General features: G+C 29.8%; 3 protein-coding genes and 1 pseudogene across 6 annotated transcripts in view; 3 read left to right on the top strand and 1 right to left on the bottom strand.

The window, feature by feature from the left end:
- Positions 1 to 2,228: 2,228 nt before the first annotated feature.
- Positions 2,229 to 19,889, top strand: part of Ec (ubiquitin specific peptidase echinus) — a 98,149-nt gene continuing 80,488 nt past the window's right edge. Inside the window, exons 1-2 of the mRNA XM_083099462.1 lie at positions 2,229 to 3,322; positions 3,624 to 3,671. The gene's annotated coding sequence lies outside the window, so the exon portion shown is untranslated. The remainder of the gene's footprint in view (positions 3,323 to 3,623; positions 3,672 to 19,889) is intronic.
- On the top strand, positions 10,195 to 11,629 carry LOC145971866 (uncharacterized). 3 transcript variants are annotated; one of them, XM_083099937.1, is made up of 3 exons: positions 10,207 to 10,277; positions 10,469 to 10,583; positions 10,742 to 11,629. In XM_083099937.1, exons 2-3 carry the CDS (start codon positions 10,566 to 10,568, stop codon positions 11,498 to 11,500), a joined length of 777 nt encoding a protein of 258 aa, XP_082956063.1. In that variant the 5' UTR covers positions 10,207 to 10,277; positions 10,469 to 10,565; the 3' UTR covers positions 11,501 to 11,629. The 3 variants fall into 3 exon arrangements, with proteins under 3 accessions (XP_082956062.1, XP_082956063.1, XP_082956064.1); XM_083099938.1 differs by having other exon boundaries at positions 10,210 to 10,307; XM_083099936.1 differs by having other exon boundaries at positions 10,195 to 10,583.
- LOC145971865 (uncharacterized) lies at positions 11,493 to 13,166 on the bottom strand (annotated as a pseudogene). Its single transcript, XR_014438990.1, has 3 exons — positions 12,723 to 13,166; positions 12,591 to 12,650; positions 11,493 to 12,513 (listed from the first exon to the last, which is right to left on the bottom strand). The product of XR_014438990.1 is annotated as an uncharacterized LOC145971865 (transcript).
- On the top strand, positions 16,973 to 19,826 carry LOC145972041 (tax1-binding protein 3 homolog). The gene is made up of 3 exons (XM_083100241.1): positions 16,973 to 17,337; positions 17,573 to 17,701; positions 17,799 to 19,826. Exons 1-3 carry the CDS (start codon positions 16,993 to 16,995, stop codon positions 17,985 to 17,987), a joined length of 663 nt encoding a protein of 220 aa, XP_082956367.1. The 5' UTR covers positions 16,973 to 16,992; the 3' UTR covers positions 17,988 to 19,826.

Here is a 19,889-nt window from a genome sequence, read left to right as displayed (position 1 = left end):
TCGGCAACGAATTATCGATAACACGGTGTTCGACTTTGGCAATATAAACAATAGCGCGCTATTATTAATATGTTACGGCTTTATTATCATTCGCACGGTGACACTCGAGCGATACAGTAGTGGTACCAAACGCTTCGCATATTATCGAATTTTTTTTCTAAACACGATTACGATTAGTATCGAAACATAATTTGATATAATTACTAATAATTAAAAACTAATTCACTTATGATAAATGATATGAAAATGTATCGCAACGATAAATCTTTATCGAATCGCAATCATTAATTACTGCGAATAAAAATTGAAAAAGGGGATACATAAAAGGGGATAAAGAAATTAATTTTATTATGAGCTTTCGATTATTGATGCTTATTATAATAATTTCCCTAACGATACTTATTAGAATTAAATAAATTTCGACCAATGCTTTAAATTTTCTTAATCGGCAATCACTCGTAGAATATCTCAACGACGAATTATAACAATAACATAGTATAAGTCGATCTTGGCGATATAAACAGTATCGCGGTAATGTTTTTGATTTACGATCATTCGCACAGTAACCTTGAGCAGTAAAGTAGTGACGTTTCATATATTATCAAATTCTTTCTTCACATAGTCAACCTTGGCGATATAAACAGTATCGCGGTAAAGGTTTTGATTTACGATCATTCGCACAGTAACCTTAAGCAGTAAAATAGTGACGTTTCATATATTATCAAATTCTTTCTTTACATAGTCAACCTTGGCGATATAAACAGTACCACGGAAATGTTTCTGACTTACGATCATTCGCTCAGTGGCTCTTGAGCAGTGAAGTAGTGATGTGAGACGTTCCATATATTATCAAATTCTTTCTCTAAATACAATTGTAAGTGCAACGAGGAATTTTTCATGAATGAGTGTAAGTGCAACGAAGAATTCAAATGAGTGCAACGAGGATTGGAGTGCCACGAGGAAAAAGTGAAGAAAACAAAAGAAAAAAAAGGAGGTCTTGGAAATGGATGGATCAATAAGATATGATGTAAGTCATTAATATTTTAATTATTTATCACATTCATTATTTATTATATTGTTACGTCCCCGCGTCCCATCCCCTGGATGTATTCGCCACCTGTTGAATTCTTTCGGCGGAAAGTACGTCGACGGAAGATCATTTTCGCGCGCGTTGTCAAGATATTGTTATAAACAACGACTGTCAGAGAGTTTGAGCCCAGCTGTCAAGCTGTGCCGACGCGCGTCTATCTGTGATCCGTTTTACGATTATTCTGAATTCTTGTATGTTACTCGTGGTTTATTAAAGTTCTTATACCTTAAACCGCGTTATTATTTACTGCGCGAACGTCAGCGTGTGCCAATCGATTGTGTCGCGCACATTCGGTATATATCGTTCCGCGAACGCAACAATATATAAATTATTTATCAATAGTACATATTGTTGTATAACAACGATGGTCAACTGAGTCGAAGAATAGCTGTCAAGCTATCTGGACGCATTTTACATTACGGGTCGTTATCGCAAGATTTCCCCTGTTATTATTTGTTGTTTGTGTATTCTGTGTTTCTAATTAAAGTTCTTAATTTCCGTTAAGAGTGTCTTATCTTATACGCGGTCCGCGAGTACCCCATTGTGTTGAACGCGCTTCGATATCTCGAAGTCGCCGCCGCGGACGTAACAACATTCAAAATATACATATTTCTCGTTTCGTTTTATTTCTTTGATTGTGATTCAATAGTGATTTTAAATTGTGTAACATATATAATACATATACTTATAAAAAATATTCCATTTTATTTTAAAATAATTATAATATTTATAAAATGTTTATTAATTAATATTTTCAGATACTTCTTATATTTTACAAAATATTTCATATTAATATATTTATTTAAATACTTCATATATAAAAAAATAGAAATTTTTTTATTTATTATATTTTTAAAAGTTTATATCTAAGAAATATAAATTATTTTGTAATTACGCGATTTATTAATATTAACATTAAAATATATCTATTTAAAAGTAAAAATTAATTGCGCGCAATAATTAGTTTTAAAATCAATTATTTTGAACATTGCTTTATATAATAGATTTTTTCTTATCTTTTATATTTTTATTTATCGTTTATATTTGCGAATTAAAATTTATATAGTATATTACAAAATAAATTATATATTACATTATATATAAAATTATATATAATATAACCCTCCCATGGGGTACACCTTGTCGTGGTGGGAGGGCTTAGTACTTGGATGGTGCCTTGAGGTTTGTCTTAAATTTTTCTATTTATGATAAATCTTAAGGTGTCTGAATGGGAAGCTAAGTACCCTTTCGCGGCGTCGGTGCCGTCAACGTGCCGCGGACGGCAAGCGCTTCGTTACCGCGTTTTCGCGTTGTAATATTCTCGCGTCGCGTTTTCGCGAAACTTTTGGACTTTTTCATATAAAATCCCAATTTCATTTATTGTCACGAGTCTCTACTTCCGATGCCAACTAACTGAGATGTTTCGAGTTTGCACACGTTGCTATACAACGTACACTCGCGCTTCCTGCTTCGTGCTTCGTCAAGTGATTCGGCCCGAATTAGTTAGAACTCGATCGATTGCTCGGAATGGTCGTCAATGGGTCCCTTCTCTTTGCTCGTCTACAGCCACACGCACTGCGTGTGTAAACCCTGTCGAGGAGTCGAGTGGATTCCCCTAGGCACGATTTTCGCTCGGTAAAAGGGGTTGCCTCCCCATTTTCTAAATTGCTGAATGTTAGCATTTAAAAAATGTGGGTATCCTCTTCTTTTGCCGTCTACCAGCCTGGTGTAGCCATGTCCTGCAATCGCGGGAAACTTTATGTTCCGGGCGAAGCACCTGAAATCGTGCTTAGCGGGTCCAGGTTCGATATGAGATAGGATAATTATGCGCGAAAAAGAGTTGGTGAACTTCATTTTCCTCTATTTCCGTCAATCGTTTCGTCTTTTTTCCGGTTCGGGCCTAGTCGTTGCTCGTTGTATCGTTGCGTTCCCGACCTGTTGACTTGAAGTTGATTCTCGTGAAATGAAATGGGATTTTCGCTCGTACCGAAACCGGGAGTGCCGTTCAAATTATATACATATTAAGTATATACATCGCGCGATCAAATAAAAAATTTTTAATCGCATCGAAAGTGCGGAAATCGTTAAGTATCGCGCGTAAAATAGCGGAAATAGCGATATAAAAATATCGCTCGTGAGTGCGGGAGTGCCGTTCAAAGTATCGCGCGTCAACAACATGAGAGGAGGAGCAGGCCTGGGAGAGGCATCCTGCACCGGTGGAACAACCTGATGGTGAATATTATTATTTATATTAATTATTATATCACATACACATATTAATTTGGTTCATTTATTTGAATGATTTAACAAGAAAAATAAAAAAAAAGATTTTATGTAAATCCTATAAAAGTTGCTATTTAAAAAATAGTCTTTTTAGAATTTAAAAAATTATTGCAGATTTATATATTTGTTTATTATGCACGCATCGGATATAAAATTGCGTACAATAATAATTGAATTATAATGAAATATAATAAAATATTAATTATTTTAAGAGATGCTATAATTTGAATTTTATATTTGTATGTTATAGACAACGTAGCTTCAATATTGACAACTCCGCTGTTGTGCATCAGTGTCGGTGAGTGAAAAGCTTTTATTTAATTTTAAGGTAACGGAGCTTTTGTAGAGCTTGTAGATTGTCCGTTATCTTAAAATGGATGGGCTAGAACAAATTAGATAAATTACAAATTACATAACTTTTAATAGTTTTTTTCAATATATGTATATATTAATACAGTATATTACGAATGCAAATTAAAATTAAATGAATATAGAAAAAAATTTCAATTTTTTTATTATAATCAATTATTTATTTTATTTAATAAATAACGCGTTAATAATTTTATTAATATTGTACATAATAATTAATTTTTTTTATAATTCATGCTGATTTTATTTTAATTTGTTGTAGTCCATCCGTCTTTGTAGTGTAGTGTATATGCATGTCGAAAACTTTGCTTTGACTGATATAAATCTAAATTATCAATTACATCATATAAATATTTAAAAAAATTATTAAATAAATAAATTAGTATAAAGAAAAAATATAATAAATAAAAATATAAAAATGAATATTTAATTAATTTTATTTTATTACAAATTTTATTTATTTTATAAATATTATTATATATTATATATTATATAAAAATATATATTACATATAAAAATTTCAATCAATCAATTTTGATTGATAACTTAGCATTATATATTAGTTAAAGCAAAGTGTGTGTTATATTAAAACGACGTACAACAATGATCATTACATATTATGATCATAAACGAGTGTAAAATTACACTCATGCATCAAAAATAAATAACCTGCAATGAAAGGAGTTTTTCCTCCTCATTGACTTCTAATAGAGAAGTCGAATTTTTTGGCTAAAAGTAGCCAAATTAAACGCGACCGAGATCAGTAAAAAGTAAGTTTGACTTGATCCAACGAATAATTATTTTAAACAATACAGATGAGAGACCAAAATATTTATCAAAAGGCGTATAAATAAAATCTGAAAAAAAAAACGAAAAATATATATACATTTCTACGTGCACAATGGCATATAATAAAATAAACGTATAAAATAAACGGGGTAGACATAAAATAAATAATAACATTTAAAAAATAAACAGAGACGCGAAAAATAAATGAAAAAACGCTATCGACTCGCGAATAAAATCCTGATTAAAGCACATTTCTCAAATCTTGAGGAATCGCGGATTTCCGCTGGCATAATTAGTAAATAAAAGAACCGTTAGGGCTGATCGATAGGACTGTTAGGATCGGTAGGATTATTAGGATCAGAAGGACTATTAGAATCGATGGGGTTGTTAAGATTGGGGCTGTTAGGATCGATAGGATTGTTAGGATTAATAGGGCTGTTAGGATCGATTGGATCGTTAGGATTGATAGGGTTGTTAGGCTCGATAGGATTGTTAGGATCGATAAAGCTGTTAAGATCGGTAGGGTTGTAAATTGTTAGATTATAGTATTTTATATAGTATGATCGCTATATAATATACTATAAAGCATTCCTTTCTTAAAGTATAAGATTATAATTTAAGAGCGCACACTTATATGTTACTTTTAAAAATGCTGTACAATCAAGATTAATGTATGATTGATGTTTGACATCATTCTTGATTTTTTTATAAACATTTACATTACGTATATAATGTGAATTACACGTAATATGAATGTTTAATAATTGATTGTATTGTAATTACATTTTTATATTGTATGAATTTTATATATATATATATATATATATATATATATATATATATATATATATATATATATACAGGGTGAGCCATTTTAAGTTACCCATCCCAATAACTTTTTTATTTTTGAATGTACAACAAAATGTTTCAAATAAAAGTTGCTTGACTTTGAGGGGGACAGAAGATGGTGGCAAAAATTTGACCTTGGATAGTCATTTGAAGATCACATAAAGGTCACCTTCAATTTCTTAAATGGAACCTACTATTTTTCATTGCATATTCTTGTAGCTTATCTCGAGAGCTTTCCAAAACACTATAATAAAGTATTTCTTTATTCAGTACTTTTCGAGTTATGAGGCTTGAGATATAATTTCTTAATTTTATATAAACCATAAAATATCTAGTAAAATATTCATTTTTCGATTATCTTACCTTAATACTTTTATGTACAAAATAATAAGAGGAATCAATTGGTGTAAAGAAAAAACATAGTTGTTTTTAAGAAAAAATATGGAATTGTTAATTGCAAATTACATATTTTTTCTTAAAAACAACTATGTTTTTTCTTTACACCAATTGATGAAATATATTTGTGACTCTAACAATAAGTATTGAAATAATAATTATTGTCCGTGAAGATCGCAACGATCCAAGTGATTATTTAATATTTTGGATTCCTATAATTTAATCGATTCTCGATTAAATTGTGTGTTTAATTAACAAGGATTGAGTATCTCCTGTTTCAATTTTTAATCGCGGTAATGAATGATTGCGATTTGATAAAAGTTTATCGTTGCGCTACAGTTTCATGTCGTTAATTAATTTTCAATCAATTAATTTATATTACTATTTAAAGCAAATTATGTTTCGATACTAATCGTAATCGTGTTTAATAAAAAAATTATAATATACGAAGCGTTTCTCACCACTACCTTATTACTCGAGAGTCACCGTGCGAATGATGACAAAGCCGAAACATGGCGCGCTACTGTTTATGTTTTATATTGCTAAAGTCGAATACCGTGTTATCGATAATTCGTTGCCAAAATATTTTATATATTATAAAATGTACATTAAATTATAACGCGGAATATTAAATTAATGAAGTATTTTAATTTATTGATTAAAATTGATTATTTATTAAACAATTTATCTTTTCATTATGCTAATTATTTGCATCTATAATTCGATTGTTTTACTTCGTGTTCTCTCACAATCCAAATTATATTTAGATTGTCAAGTAGAACGATAAAGTAACTCGGATGGAATATATTTGTGACTCTAAGTATTAAAATAATAATTATTGTCCGTAAAAATCACAATGATTAAAGTGATTATTTAATATTTTGGATTTCTATCATTTAATCGAGTTTCGATTAAATTGTATATTGTTTAATTAACAAGGATTGAGGAAATTTAAAGCTTTGGTCGAAATATAGTTAATTCTAATATTGTTAAAGAAATATTATAATAGGCATCATTGAGCGAAAGATTATAAAATAATTAATTCTCTTATCCCCTTTTATGTATATCCTGTTCCAATTTTTATTTACAGTAATGAATGATTTCGATTCGATAAAGATTTATCATTGTGTTACAGTTTCACGTCGTTAATTAATTTTTAATTAATTAATATTTATTAATATTTATAGCAAATTATATTTTGCTACTAATCGTAATCGTGTTTAGTAAAAAAATTACAGTGAAAAATTACATATGAAGCGTTTCTCATCGTTACTTTATTACTCGAGAGTCACCGTGCGAATGATGACAAAGCCATAACATATAGCGCGCTACTGTTTATATTTTGTATTGCCAAAGTCGAACATCGTTATCGATAATTCGTTGCCGAAATATTTTATATATTATAAAATCCCCTAAAAAAAATCTTATAAAGGTAAGAAAATACGCCAAATACATAAAAAAATCAAAAAATCTAAAAGAGTGATAAAAATAAAATATTTAAAAACCGATATGAGATCAATACTATTAGCCAAGTACAATAAATTATGTGATATTAATTCGTAATCGATACTAAATGAGTTAAGATTACTTTAATTCCTAAAGCATTTTTTATATGATGTATATAATTTAAAAAAGTTTTACACAAATTCTAAATCGCATAAATGACCTTTAGGTCGAACTAAGATATGAAAACTTGGCGTGCCCCGTATTTAAATCATATAGTTTAAAACAGGAAAAAGCTAGATTTTTTGATGGGCCCAATGTAAAATTTAAAATTACACTACGGACCGCGCACGCGCGTAGCTAAATTTCGAACTTATATATCTTGTTTCCTCTGTATTACCTGGAAATCATCACATAGAGATTAGGCAAAGTCTCTTTTTTTATGAGTTTTTTTATTTTCTCTGCAAGTAAAGTTTAATTGTTGTAAGTCGGATTGAAAAGCTTCGCAGGTCGTTTCTGACCCACAGGCTGCACATTCGTAGTCTAAAGCTTATTTTATAAAAATGTAAATTGTACTTACTAAATGAAAGGATTAACAAATATATATTGTATATATGTATATTGTATAATCAAATTTTTTATTTTATTCAAGATATGTAAACGACGGAACGGGAGGGGGGTCGCTAAGTTTTCATATCTTACTTCGACCTGAAGGTCATTTATGCGATTTAGAATTTGTGTAAAACTTTTTTAAATTATATACATCATATAAAAAATACTTTAGGAATTAAAGTAATCTTAACTCATTTAGTATCGATTACGAATTAATATCAGATAATTTATTGTACTTAGCTAATAGTATTGATCTCATATCGGTTTTTAAATATTTTATTTTTATCACTCTTTTAGATTTTTTGATTTTTTTTATGTACTTGGCGTATTTTTTTACCTTTATAAGGTTTTTTTTTAGGGGATCTCACTGTTTTTTGTAAAAAATATTATTTCTACAGAAAATATATGTTAGATTTTTTAAAGATATTTTTTTATATACTTGACGTATTTTATTTTACCGTTGTAAGGTTGTTTCTAGAGGGATATCACCACCTTTTTGTAAAAATTTATATTATTTCTGCAAAAAGTATATACGCATTTTTAAAAATCTCTACTAAGGGTAAGTCGCGTATTTTTACAAGGTTTCATTTTCTAGATATTAGAGTTCACTCCCAAGGGGTGGTTTTTGAATATTGTTATAATACGATAAATTAGTCTCCTTAGAAGTCTTATCTAACGGCACAGTTTTTATATTTTTGTGATACCGTTTTCGAGATAGATTAGATTTTATCCCCAAGAGGTTTTTGAAAATTGTTATGCGATAAATTAATCTCTCACACGTATACACACACATATACACATATCACACGTATGCACACACATGTACATAAATGGTTTTGTTTCTTAAAGCATTTTTGCACACTAAAGCGAATAATCATATATACGCGGTATGAACGCAGCTTGAGGGACAAAATCGCTTTGAATGTGTGCGTGCGAAGATACGTTCATGAGTCTGAACCTTATTATGACGGAAAATGAAAAATGTCACAATTCTGACATGCGATTATCATTTCTCGGGATTGACTCCACCGATTTTATTCAAACTGGTCACAATCGAAAGCTTGTATTCATATTATATAAGAAAAATGCCGTTAGATTTTTAATTACGGCTTTAGTTTCTAAAATATTTCAATCGAAAGTTTATGTGACGTCATTCAAACGTAAAATTCCGAATAAGCTACTTGATACCCTGGCGAAAATAAATATCGGAGCGTAAGTCGAATGTAAGGAAAGAGTAACAGAAGTGTAAACGAAGCTTCTAGGAGGCGTAAATTGAAACAACGAAACGTAAATGAAGCGTTAACATTTCGTTTACGTTTCGTTGTTTCAATTTACGCCTCCTATAAGCTTCGTTTACACTTCTGTTACTCTTTCCTTACATTCGACTTACGCTCCGTTATTTATTTTCGCCAGGGTAGCACCGCGTCGAGAACAGTGACTCTCAATGCTCGGATCCAATTTTTTATCAGTTTTTTATGTACTTGGCGTCGCGACGCTACCGCGTCGCTTGATATACGCTAACGCGGAATATTAAATTATAGAAGTATTTTCATTAATTAATTAAAATTGATTATTTATTAAACAACTTATCACGGAACCTTTTGTTATGCTAATTATTTGAATTTATTCGATTATTTTATTTTCAAAGTCAAATTCTATAATATTTAGTTTTGCATTTTAGAAAACTGACTTATAGCGAGCTAAATAAATAAATAAATAAATAAATAAATAAAAAATAAATAAATGATGTTGAGAAGAAAAAGAACACGCATAAATAAATAAATAAATAATAGCGTGGAAAGAGAGAACATACTATTATTTTTACATAATAAATTATTATTAATTAAATTATTTATATTTTTATTTAATTATTTATGTTATCTACATTATCAAGAGAAGACATATATGTTACCCTCTGAAAACATTCGTGGCTTTGTAGTTCATGTCCACGTTTTTAATGTCTATAGAGGGAGTATCGCTTTTAGAGATCATCTAAAAACGGTGGCTATGGCCGGTATTCATAGTCCGATCTTATATTTAAGATTGTCTTAAGTCTGGTCCGAGGTTGACTTAAGACCTCATTCAACCAATCAAATGGCTGCGTAGCATTTCAAGCTCGAACTTAAGACGATCTCAAATATAAAGCGTTGTCTACAATGAGATTTTAAGGAGACTTAAGGCGTAAGACTTAAGAAATTGACCAATCACAGTCAAGTATTAAGAGAATACTCGACTGTGATTGGTCAATTTCTTAAATCTTACGCCTTAAGTCTCCTTAAAATCTCATTGTAGACGACGCTTAAGATCGGACTATGAATACCGGCCTATGTCACCTCTCATCTCTTCGTCTTCTCTCTGCTCGTTCTCTCCTCCCTCTACGCTATTGGCTGCGTTCAGCAGAAAAAGCTGCTTTACAACTGTTGTAAAATTCGTGAGCCTGATTGATGTATGCTCTTAATTTTGGCTGAATCTAAGGGTGCGTTCAGGGGAGACGCTATTAGCTCTGTGAGCATCATTTTGTCTTTATTGCACATCGAATATCAAACAAAGATAGAACGATGCTTTCAGCACTGAAAGCGTCCAAAACGAACGCAGCCTAAGAGTATACACCAATCAGATTCACGAATTTTACAACAGTTGCAAAGCAGCTTTTCCTGTTGAACGCAGCGATTCAAATTCAACAATTTATTTTGACAGTGTTTGACAGTACGGTTAGATTAAAATAATTGATCAAATGGACAACAACAATGAGGTATATTTATTTCTGACAGGTTTTACTTAATATAAAGACCAAAATAATGCTATAAATTTTATTATTAAAATTATACTAATATATTAGTGATATATAAATTATCAATAAATAGATATAATAGTAAAATAATGCATTAATTATATATTAATTAAATATAGGCGACATCACTTTCATACAATGACTCTATTTCTGCTGTAACTGGAATCATGAAGTGTCATAGTGAAAATATGTCTGCTGAAGAGAGTTTGTTGCTTCGACACTTGCAGAGGAGCATTTCGGAGACAACAGAGGAGAATATTACATTTACAAAAGAGATTACCAATTTATTATCCAAATTACATCTTGAAATTAAGATTCTACCCAATGATATAAAAGAAGGCTTGGAGAAATTGTCTTTGATCTTAAATGCAGAAAAGTTGTTTGAATTTGATGAAACAGCACTATGTGTAATTAGAGAACGTAAGATTATAGAAGAGGAAAGGCGACAACAAGAGGAGAAGCGGATGTCAGTGATACATGACAAATTACTTAGAAATTGCATGAGATTACAGACAAAACTCAATCATCTACAAGATGCAGTAGATTCTCTCCAGAATACTATTGACACTGCAGAGGAGAAGGATAATTTATATTGTAACAAGGTTTTCTTATCTACAAAATTGAAAGAATATCAACAAGCTGTGGAGAAATTAGAGACAGATTTAAGTGATATGCAAGTTGATGAACTATATCCCGAGAAAATATTAAATAAATATAAATTATATTTAGAAGGTACAAACAAATTGGCAGATGTTAATCAATCGCTCGCTCAATATGGTGATTTGCCACCTAATTTATTGCAGGCTAAATTATTACTAGAAAATAAAAGGAAAGAGTATGAAAATTTGGATCGACTGTTTTTAGAAAAAACTCAGTGATTTTGGTTTTTAATCTTAAACTTATTTGTACATTTCACTATCTACGATACTTTTCTTTTCATAAATGATCAAATTGTAATTATTAATATAAGACACTATACATAAAAATATAAAAATTTTTACAGAAAATCCTTTTCTTGTTCTTAGAAACCATATTTTGATTTTGCTTGTTTCCACGCCATTCTATTTTGAGACCATTGATTTTTCAGTTCTAATTCCATAGCTTTTGCTTGATGCGACAAATAAGTTATTTGATGTTTCTTCTTGGAGTGCAAGTTAATTCCACAGCTTTGCATAGATACTGGTCTCTGCACAGACTCCTCCGTCAACGCTTTCACCATCCATTCTCTTTGATCTGGTTTTATATCTTCACCGTTTATTTCGATTATATCTGCTTCCTTAAGCTTTTTGCGTTTTATACCTCGTTTTCCACAAAGATATTCAATAGCTTTTACATCAAAGACTACATTACCTTGCGTATCAACATTATATTCTTGTTCAGGAACTGGTAGTTTTGGACCAACTTCTGCTTTGTTTTTCAATAATATTTCTTCCTTAGGCAAATTTATAACATTACTTATTAATGTTTTGCTTGAGTTACTTGATTGATCATTTGTTGAAATATCAGAATTAATGGAGGAAGGATTATGTGTTGTACGATCTAAATGTTTTATAAGCGAAGCTTCCTTAGCACTTGATTTATATATGAGGTCATCTGAAGGCAACTCTAGTAATGCTGATACCGAATTGTCTGATATATTTTTATTTGTATCTAATCCAAAGAAATCTATTGATGCATCTTCTTCATCATCAAAATTTGATTCATCATACGATTCATTTAAAGTTTGTCCTTTCACTTTAGAATCATTCTGATTTGCACCAGATTTCCTCGTCATGTTTGGCTGCTGGATATTTGTTTGTATTGCTGCATTCTTAACAGTTTGAGGTATTAAAGATTTCCTTGCAAGCTCCTGTTTTGGTAATCCTAAGATTGCAAAGAGTCCACAACCTTTCTAAAATAATGAATAATTCATGAATTTTGATCTTACTTTATTTGAAATTTTATGCAAAGAAATTTTTTAAAACTTACTTGTGATGGCTGTATAATCCTAGCAGGTTTCTCCTCCCTCTCCTCCTCAAGATCCTTAAACTAATACATCAAATAATATAGATGTAATTTAATAAAGTAATTTATATTTTCTATATTTTATATGTGCTTTACCTCTGATAAAGAAGGAACCGATATCTTCACAGTTTGCTTTTTTGTTGACTTTATGAATTGATTTTCCATCTTATTTTTCAACAAAATATCATCCACAGACTGTCAGACGGAGCATGAATCATGAATTGCCATCTTAGGCAAGGGGAGTAGGTCGAAAAGCAAAGGGGGAACTGTGGGTGAAAGTGGGGAGAAACCGATGCACCTCGGTCCACTTCGGCTCCTTTCGGATATATTCGGTAAAGTTGATGCGCAGAGCGTTTTTGTCTCTCTTTCGTCTAATGACCGAATATATCCGACAAGAACCGAAAAGAACCGAAACGAACCGAAATGCATCGGCTTCCCCCTTGCCGCTACCTGTACCTTCCCTTCGGAAAAATGCTCCGTCTGGGAGTCTGTGATATCATCAGAGAGAAACCTGAGAGCCGTCATCTCGCTTCTTTTTTTTTTATTTTAGAGTATAAAAAAAAAGTCTGGCGGTTACCCATCCAGCTAAAATAAATATTTCCATAAAGTTAAGCGTAGCTAGGTGAATAAGGCGGTAGCGGTAGGAACGCAGGAACCATAGTTCGATTCCCGACGTCTTTTTTTCCAATTTTTTTTATTAACTCATTATTTCAAATATTTTAAAATGAAATATTAAAATATTTGAAATAATGAGTTAATAAAAACTCATTTTAAAACTAAGCAAAGAAATATATTTCTTAATAATGAAAGAACATGTTTTCTGACGTGCATATCAATTTCGTGAATTGAAGACAATGAGGAGGGATAATTGTTTCGTCGTTGATATATTACTGAAATCATTGCTATCGAGAATAGTCTGGAAGATCCAGGATTGGTTCCCTCCTACAGTGAAGTTCCCGACGTTCAATGGATCACTTAACTTTTCTTCGCAGATTGATCTTGCGAAATTTGATGTAGAAACAAGATGTTAATCGTTCTCCATTTTTAAGATCGCTCCTCTTTTTATCGGATATTTTTATCGGTATGTCACTCGCGTATCTCATGGCTCCGATTATTATATTATAAAAAGTATGCGCAATCGAATATTTGGAATATTATCGATTTATTTATTCGTCGCGTTTTATTGCGAATTTTAAATCGCAATTTATCTTATAAAAATTCGGAAATAAATCGGTCGGTGAATTGTATATTCGCAAACATTACAGACCTCAAATGTTTGTCGAAATATCTTTGATTTTCTATATTTACGTGATAATAATTATATCGCGCTCGTGTCTATTGAGAGCTAGGATTATTATATTATAAAAATTATACGTATCACGATCAAATATTCCACATATTATCGACTTATTTATTCGTCGCGTTTTCGCGTGAATTCAAATCGCGATTTCTCTTATAAAGATTCGCAAATGACTCGGACAGTGAGTACTATATTTGTAAACATTACAGACATCAAATTGTCTATCAAAATATTTTCGCATTTATGTGATAATAATTATATCGCGCACAATATAATAATGTCTATTATATATATCTAATGTAATTGAGGGCGCTTCGATTATTATATTATAAAAGATATACACACACGTATCGCAATCGGATATTCCGAATATTATCGATTTATTTATTCGTCGCGTTTTCTCGGGAATTTTAAATCGCGATTTATCTTATAATTTAATATTATCTTATAAATATATCTTATAATATTATCTTATAATTTAATCGTTGACTTATACATCGAAGCTTTGTCTATCTTTCCACGTCTTTGAATATTGTCTTTAATAATCCGCGTAAAATGCACTAATAATATAAATATTTTTTTCTATAATTAAAAAACGGTCGATAACTTTATTAATGACTGTTTTAATCGTGATTGTTTACACTAGATAAATCTTATTAAATTCTATTATTACATCGATTATTAGAGGGACGTTGATAAAATCATTCAATTCTCTATTAAACGTGGCGATAACACGATTTTTTAATTATATTTTAAAGCTTATAAAGCTCATTTTATCTTATTTAGCTAATCATGCGCAAGATAGGATATGTATTTTATTCTCAATCGCGAAATTCGTATAAAATCGCGTATTAATCACAAATAAATTGAACAGTGAATTTTATGTTCATAAACAATACGGACCACAAATGTTTATTAAAATATCTTCGTGTATCATCATTTGTGTGATAATAATTATGTCGCGCGCGTATCTATTGATGGTTTTGATTATCATATTATAAAAATTATACGTATATTTCTCGTAATCGAATATTCCGATTATTATCGATTTATTTATTCGCGTTTTCTCGCGAATTTTAAATCGCGATTTATTTTGTAATTTAATTGTTGATTTACATCGAAGGTTATTTTATTTTTCCGTATTTTGAATATTTCCTTTGATAATCTACACAAAATGCGCCAGTAATGCAAATACTTTCTTCTACAATTGAAGAAATGATCAATAATTTTTATTAATGACTCTTTTAATCACGATTATATATATTTACGTTACATAAAACTTATTAAATTCTATTATCGCATATCGATTATTAATGATAAATGTTGCGTAATTAATCATCGCTAATCAGGCTTGTCTGGACTATATAAAAATTTTTAGTAAATTTCATATTATACGTATATTTTTGACATTGTCGCGTAATAAATTATTCCATGTAATAAATAAAAATTACTTTGTATTAAGTTTCAAATTATATTTTACATTCACTTTTGTATTAAACCCTGTATTGAAAGAAAATAAAAATAAAATTAAAAAAAAATTTTTTCCTCCTCGTATCTCCACTTTAACGGAGGCATTTGCCGGGTGAGGAGGTTTGAGTACTTTAATGAATCTAAGAGCTATGCCGGCGGTAACGTACGCCGATATTCATATAGACTATTTTTATATTTAAAATAATCTTAAGTATCTTAGATCGCGTCTTGAGATTCCGTTCAGTTAGTAAAATAGTTGTATTTTCCAACTTACTTAAGACGATCTTAAATATAAGAGTGAATTATGAGTGCCGGCCGTAATTAGATAGGATTACCCATGCCGGACAGATCGAAGGGAAAGAGTCAGACTAAGAGAGATATCGAAATTATATATATATATATATATATATATATATATATATATATATATATATATATATATGTTATTTTTAATTATATTAATATTTTTGAATAAAATGAAAGAAAAAGAGACAGTAATTGAGAAAATAGAAAAAAGGCAACTACAGTGATTTGAATATCTCAAACCCTCTCTCCTCCTCTCTCTCTCTCTCTCTCTCTCTCTCTCTCTCTGAGTGATTTGAATATCTATACCCGAGAGAATAAATGTCCATAGAAAATATTTCGATGGACTCCATAGGAAGGAATAAGCATGACAAATGATGGTAATCCTTATGATTTTAACACAAAGGAATACAATAAACCATAATAATCCAAGAACTCGAAGAAGAGAATATATTGGATAGAAATGCATAGTGATTGGAAATGATTAGAAACTAAAAGACAGTATAAATACAACCTATTTATTAATAGTAATACTATTTTGTAATTATATTAAATTTTATAATTTAGTACATTGTATTATATAAAGTATTAAGCATAAAAATATTATGCTGGTATAAAAATTATAATAAAAATATATAAATAATGTTGGCTATATTAAAATGGAACATATGAATTCTTTATATTTTATATAAAGGAAGAGACATTTAAAATATTTTATAACATCTATATTTTTCGAATCTTAATTATAAAAACTTTAGAAGAATCAGTGATTAATTTGACAAATTTTATACATGTATTAATAATTAAATTTTTAAATAATTAAAAAAATTATTAATAAATATCAAAGATCAGTTTACTGCTAATTAAGATTTATAGAAATCTTAATTTAAAAATGTTTTTATTCCACAGCAGACATTTTGTGTTTTGTAAATAAAAATATATAAATATGGCAATGAATATAGAAAAATATTTATTTCATCTTTGAACATTACATTAGAAGATTGCAACATCTTTCGCTATTGAATAATTTATTTACTATCAATTTATATCCATAAGTATCTTGTTATACTCTGGTGCTACCGGCATTTCGTGCACATAGCACGGAACGAAATCAGAAATTGTGCACATTATATATTATCCTCTGAGAACATTCATGGACATTAGCTTTGTAGTTCATGTCGACGTTTTCAATGTCCATAGAGGGAGTATCGCTTTCAGGGATCACCTAAAAGCAGGCCATGACATCTCTCAGTCTTCTCTCTGGTGTGTCATGCGTTTACCTCGATAACGCGCATGTCTGTCAAGCGTCGTGTAAGCTCATTCAGAAAGTCCAGTTTGCGGTCATCTGTTCGCGCTCCGAAATTTATAAAAAATTTTGTTTTTAACCCCAACACTTGCATTAAAACGTTTGCGCGAGAGCCGAATTTTTTCGTCCGTTCGAATATTTTATACTTGCAAATCGAAACGCCAATCGAAAATTTATCATTATTCGTACATTATTGGCGTGAACGATCAGTCGCACGTGAATCACCGGAAAGATTTGTTAAGAGGAAAAAGCGTAGCAGGCCCAAGGTCCTTATTATGTGCGCGAAAATGGCCTTTCAACATCAGCCGGGTACTGCAATGGAGTGCCTAAGCGTATGTATCCTTAAATTCTGTAGATGTGTTATCCTGACATAAACACCTTACTAAGGACACCTCAGGGGCTCACTGTAGTGAGTATGGGCTTTAGCGAACCTAAGGTACCCGAGCTACTAAGGGGGATATTATTTCTTCTAAATATACAGTTTAACAGGCAGCATTCTTCAAATAGTAATGCTTGTATCATTATTGTTCATTGCATAATATATATGTATTTGTTAATTAATTTCAGATACCAATCACGTTACATAAAGAAACAGAAATTAATGAGAATGGCGAAGAAGTGATGAAATGTGGTTTTAAAATTGGTGGTGGGATCGATCAAGATTTCACAAAAAGTCCACAGGGTTATACAGACAATGTAAGATATTACATGATTTAAAATAAATCGCTTAGATACAATTTGTATTATTTTAAGAGAACATAAAAACTTGATATTAATTTGCTTTTCTTCTCAGGGTATATATGTAACAGAAGTACACGAAGGATCACCAGCTGCAAAAAGTGGTCTTAGGATGCATGATAAAATTTTACAGTGCAATGGATATGACTTCACAATGGTAACTCACAAGAAAGCAGTTTCTTATATAAGAAAGCATCCAGTGTTAAATCTTTTAGTAGCTCGTAAAGGTGTCACCAGTACTTAAAAATATTGCCAAAAGAGATTTTTATCTATCAATATTTATTTCCTAATAGTCTTAACTTTAAAAAGATATTTGCCTATCCAATCTATCTTTTCTGCCAAATAATATAGTAGAAAATATATTTTAGAAAAATCTTGATTTAATTCATTGTGAAGTTATTGTTAAATCATGTAGCTAAGAAAGTTTAAGTTTTTCTGTTTATTTTAGAACTGAGATAAGAAGTCATACTAACTTGATATTGTTAGTTAATATTGTTAATTTAGTTAATTTCTTCTAATTTAGAATTATCGAGATCGAATATTTCCTCTATTCCCGTATTTTTCTTCAATTTCCATTTTAATTCTAACGGCACATATGTATAATGTTGCGCGCTTTGTCTTTTACTTTCATTCACATGACAAATGTTTTGAGAAAAACGGCGAAAGAAAGAGAATTTTATTTTAGAAGAAAATAATTGAGTTAAAATAGAAGTAAAAATTAGATCAAAGGAATGCTAGATAAAAAAAAATCAACTATATCCTTATAGAAAATGTTTGAAAAGAGAAATGCCAAAGTATAATAAAATTGCATCAAGTTATATATATCTTTGACTACAGAAACATGAATTATTGACTTTTTCTCATAAAAGAGTACTGCCAAGGATTTATAGATAACATATTCTACATATGTTATATTTATTCATTCCTGATGCACTTTAGTCATTAAATTTAAATATAGCCACTCTATAATTTTTATAGTCAAAGATATACATAATAGGTACATAATATTCACTTTTATAACTATATATTCTTTAAGTTCAGCAAAGAGAATTGATATTTGTGTAGAGAAAAAGATACTTAGGAGAATTCCAAAACTTTCCAAATATTTATACTATAAGAGTTATTTGCTCTTCCTTCTAAAGTACGATATTTCTTAGAAAAATCTTAGAACAATTCAGACATGTTATTATTTTATTACATTTTTCTTGTCCATATTATTATAAAACATTATTGTGATAAATTAATCTACTCCTCTTAACTTGTATATCTAAAATTAATGTGGGGTAAAACATTCCAAGCTATTTGCCTAATACAGTTATGCATTTAATGTTGTATCATTGAATATCAACAAATCTCTAATTCTCTCCAATTAGAAACTAAATTTGCCGACGAGATTTTATATTTTTTGCATATCTTTTTTACCTACTCAACAATTTCAATTATTATGAAATGTCTGAATATGTTGAGGAGTGATAGAAATTATATATTCATATAATTTTTTTTAATTTTATATGAAAAAGAGATTATTATACATTTATATTGCATTTTTAACATTGTTTAAATAGCAAATAATCATGCTGCGAAATAATGTAATATTATATGTAAACAAAAATACCAAACATCTTTTGTACTTCGTCTCTTTGTTTTTATCCAAAGGACGAATTTTTATGTATTTTGTAATTTTTGATACGAAATTTATGAAAAGTTGAAAATAATTTTATATTTTATCTCTTTTTAAGATGGATTTTAAAAAATATTATAAAGAATCGAGAGTTCCTGCATGATATATGTAAAGCACATAGCTTTGGGAACATTATTATTACACAGTCTTATAAAATGTCAAAATTGTTTTTTATATATATATATATATATATATTATATGTACGATGGACGTATAAAATGTACAATTGCAAAGCGTATACATACATACATATATATGTACACACGCATACATACATATATATGTGTGAGTGTGTGTATGTATATATGATGTATGTATCTATATATGTACGTATCCATTTGAATATATATGTACGAATTGTAGAATACAATGTTATGAAAACCAAAGAAATTGTTAAAACCACTTTTCTTGTTATTTTATTTATCCTAATCTAAGGAGATTACTCAAGAAGTATAATTACTATTT

This window comes from Camponotus vicinus, unplaced genomic scaffold (assembly GCF_025532165.1).
Source record: "Camponotus vicinus isolate PSW18456_S1 unplaced genomic scaffold, iyCamVici1.0 SCAF_5, whole genome shotgun sequence".
NCBI classification, from domain to species: domain Eukaryota; kingdom Metazoa; phylum Arthropoda; class Insecta; order Hymenoptera; family Formicidae; genus Camponotus; species Camponotus vicinus.
This window is presented reverse-complemented; position numbering and strand designations above follow the sequence as displayed.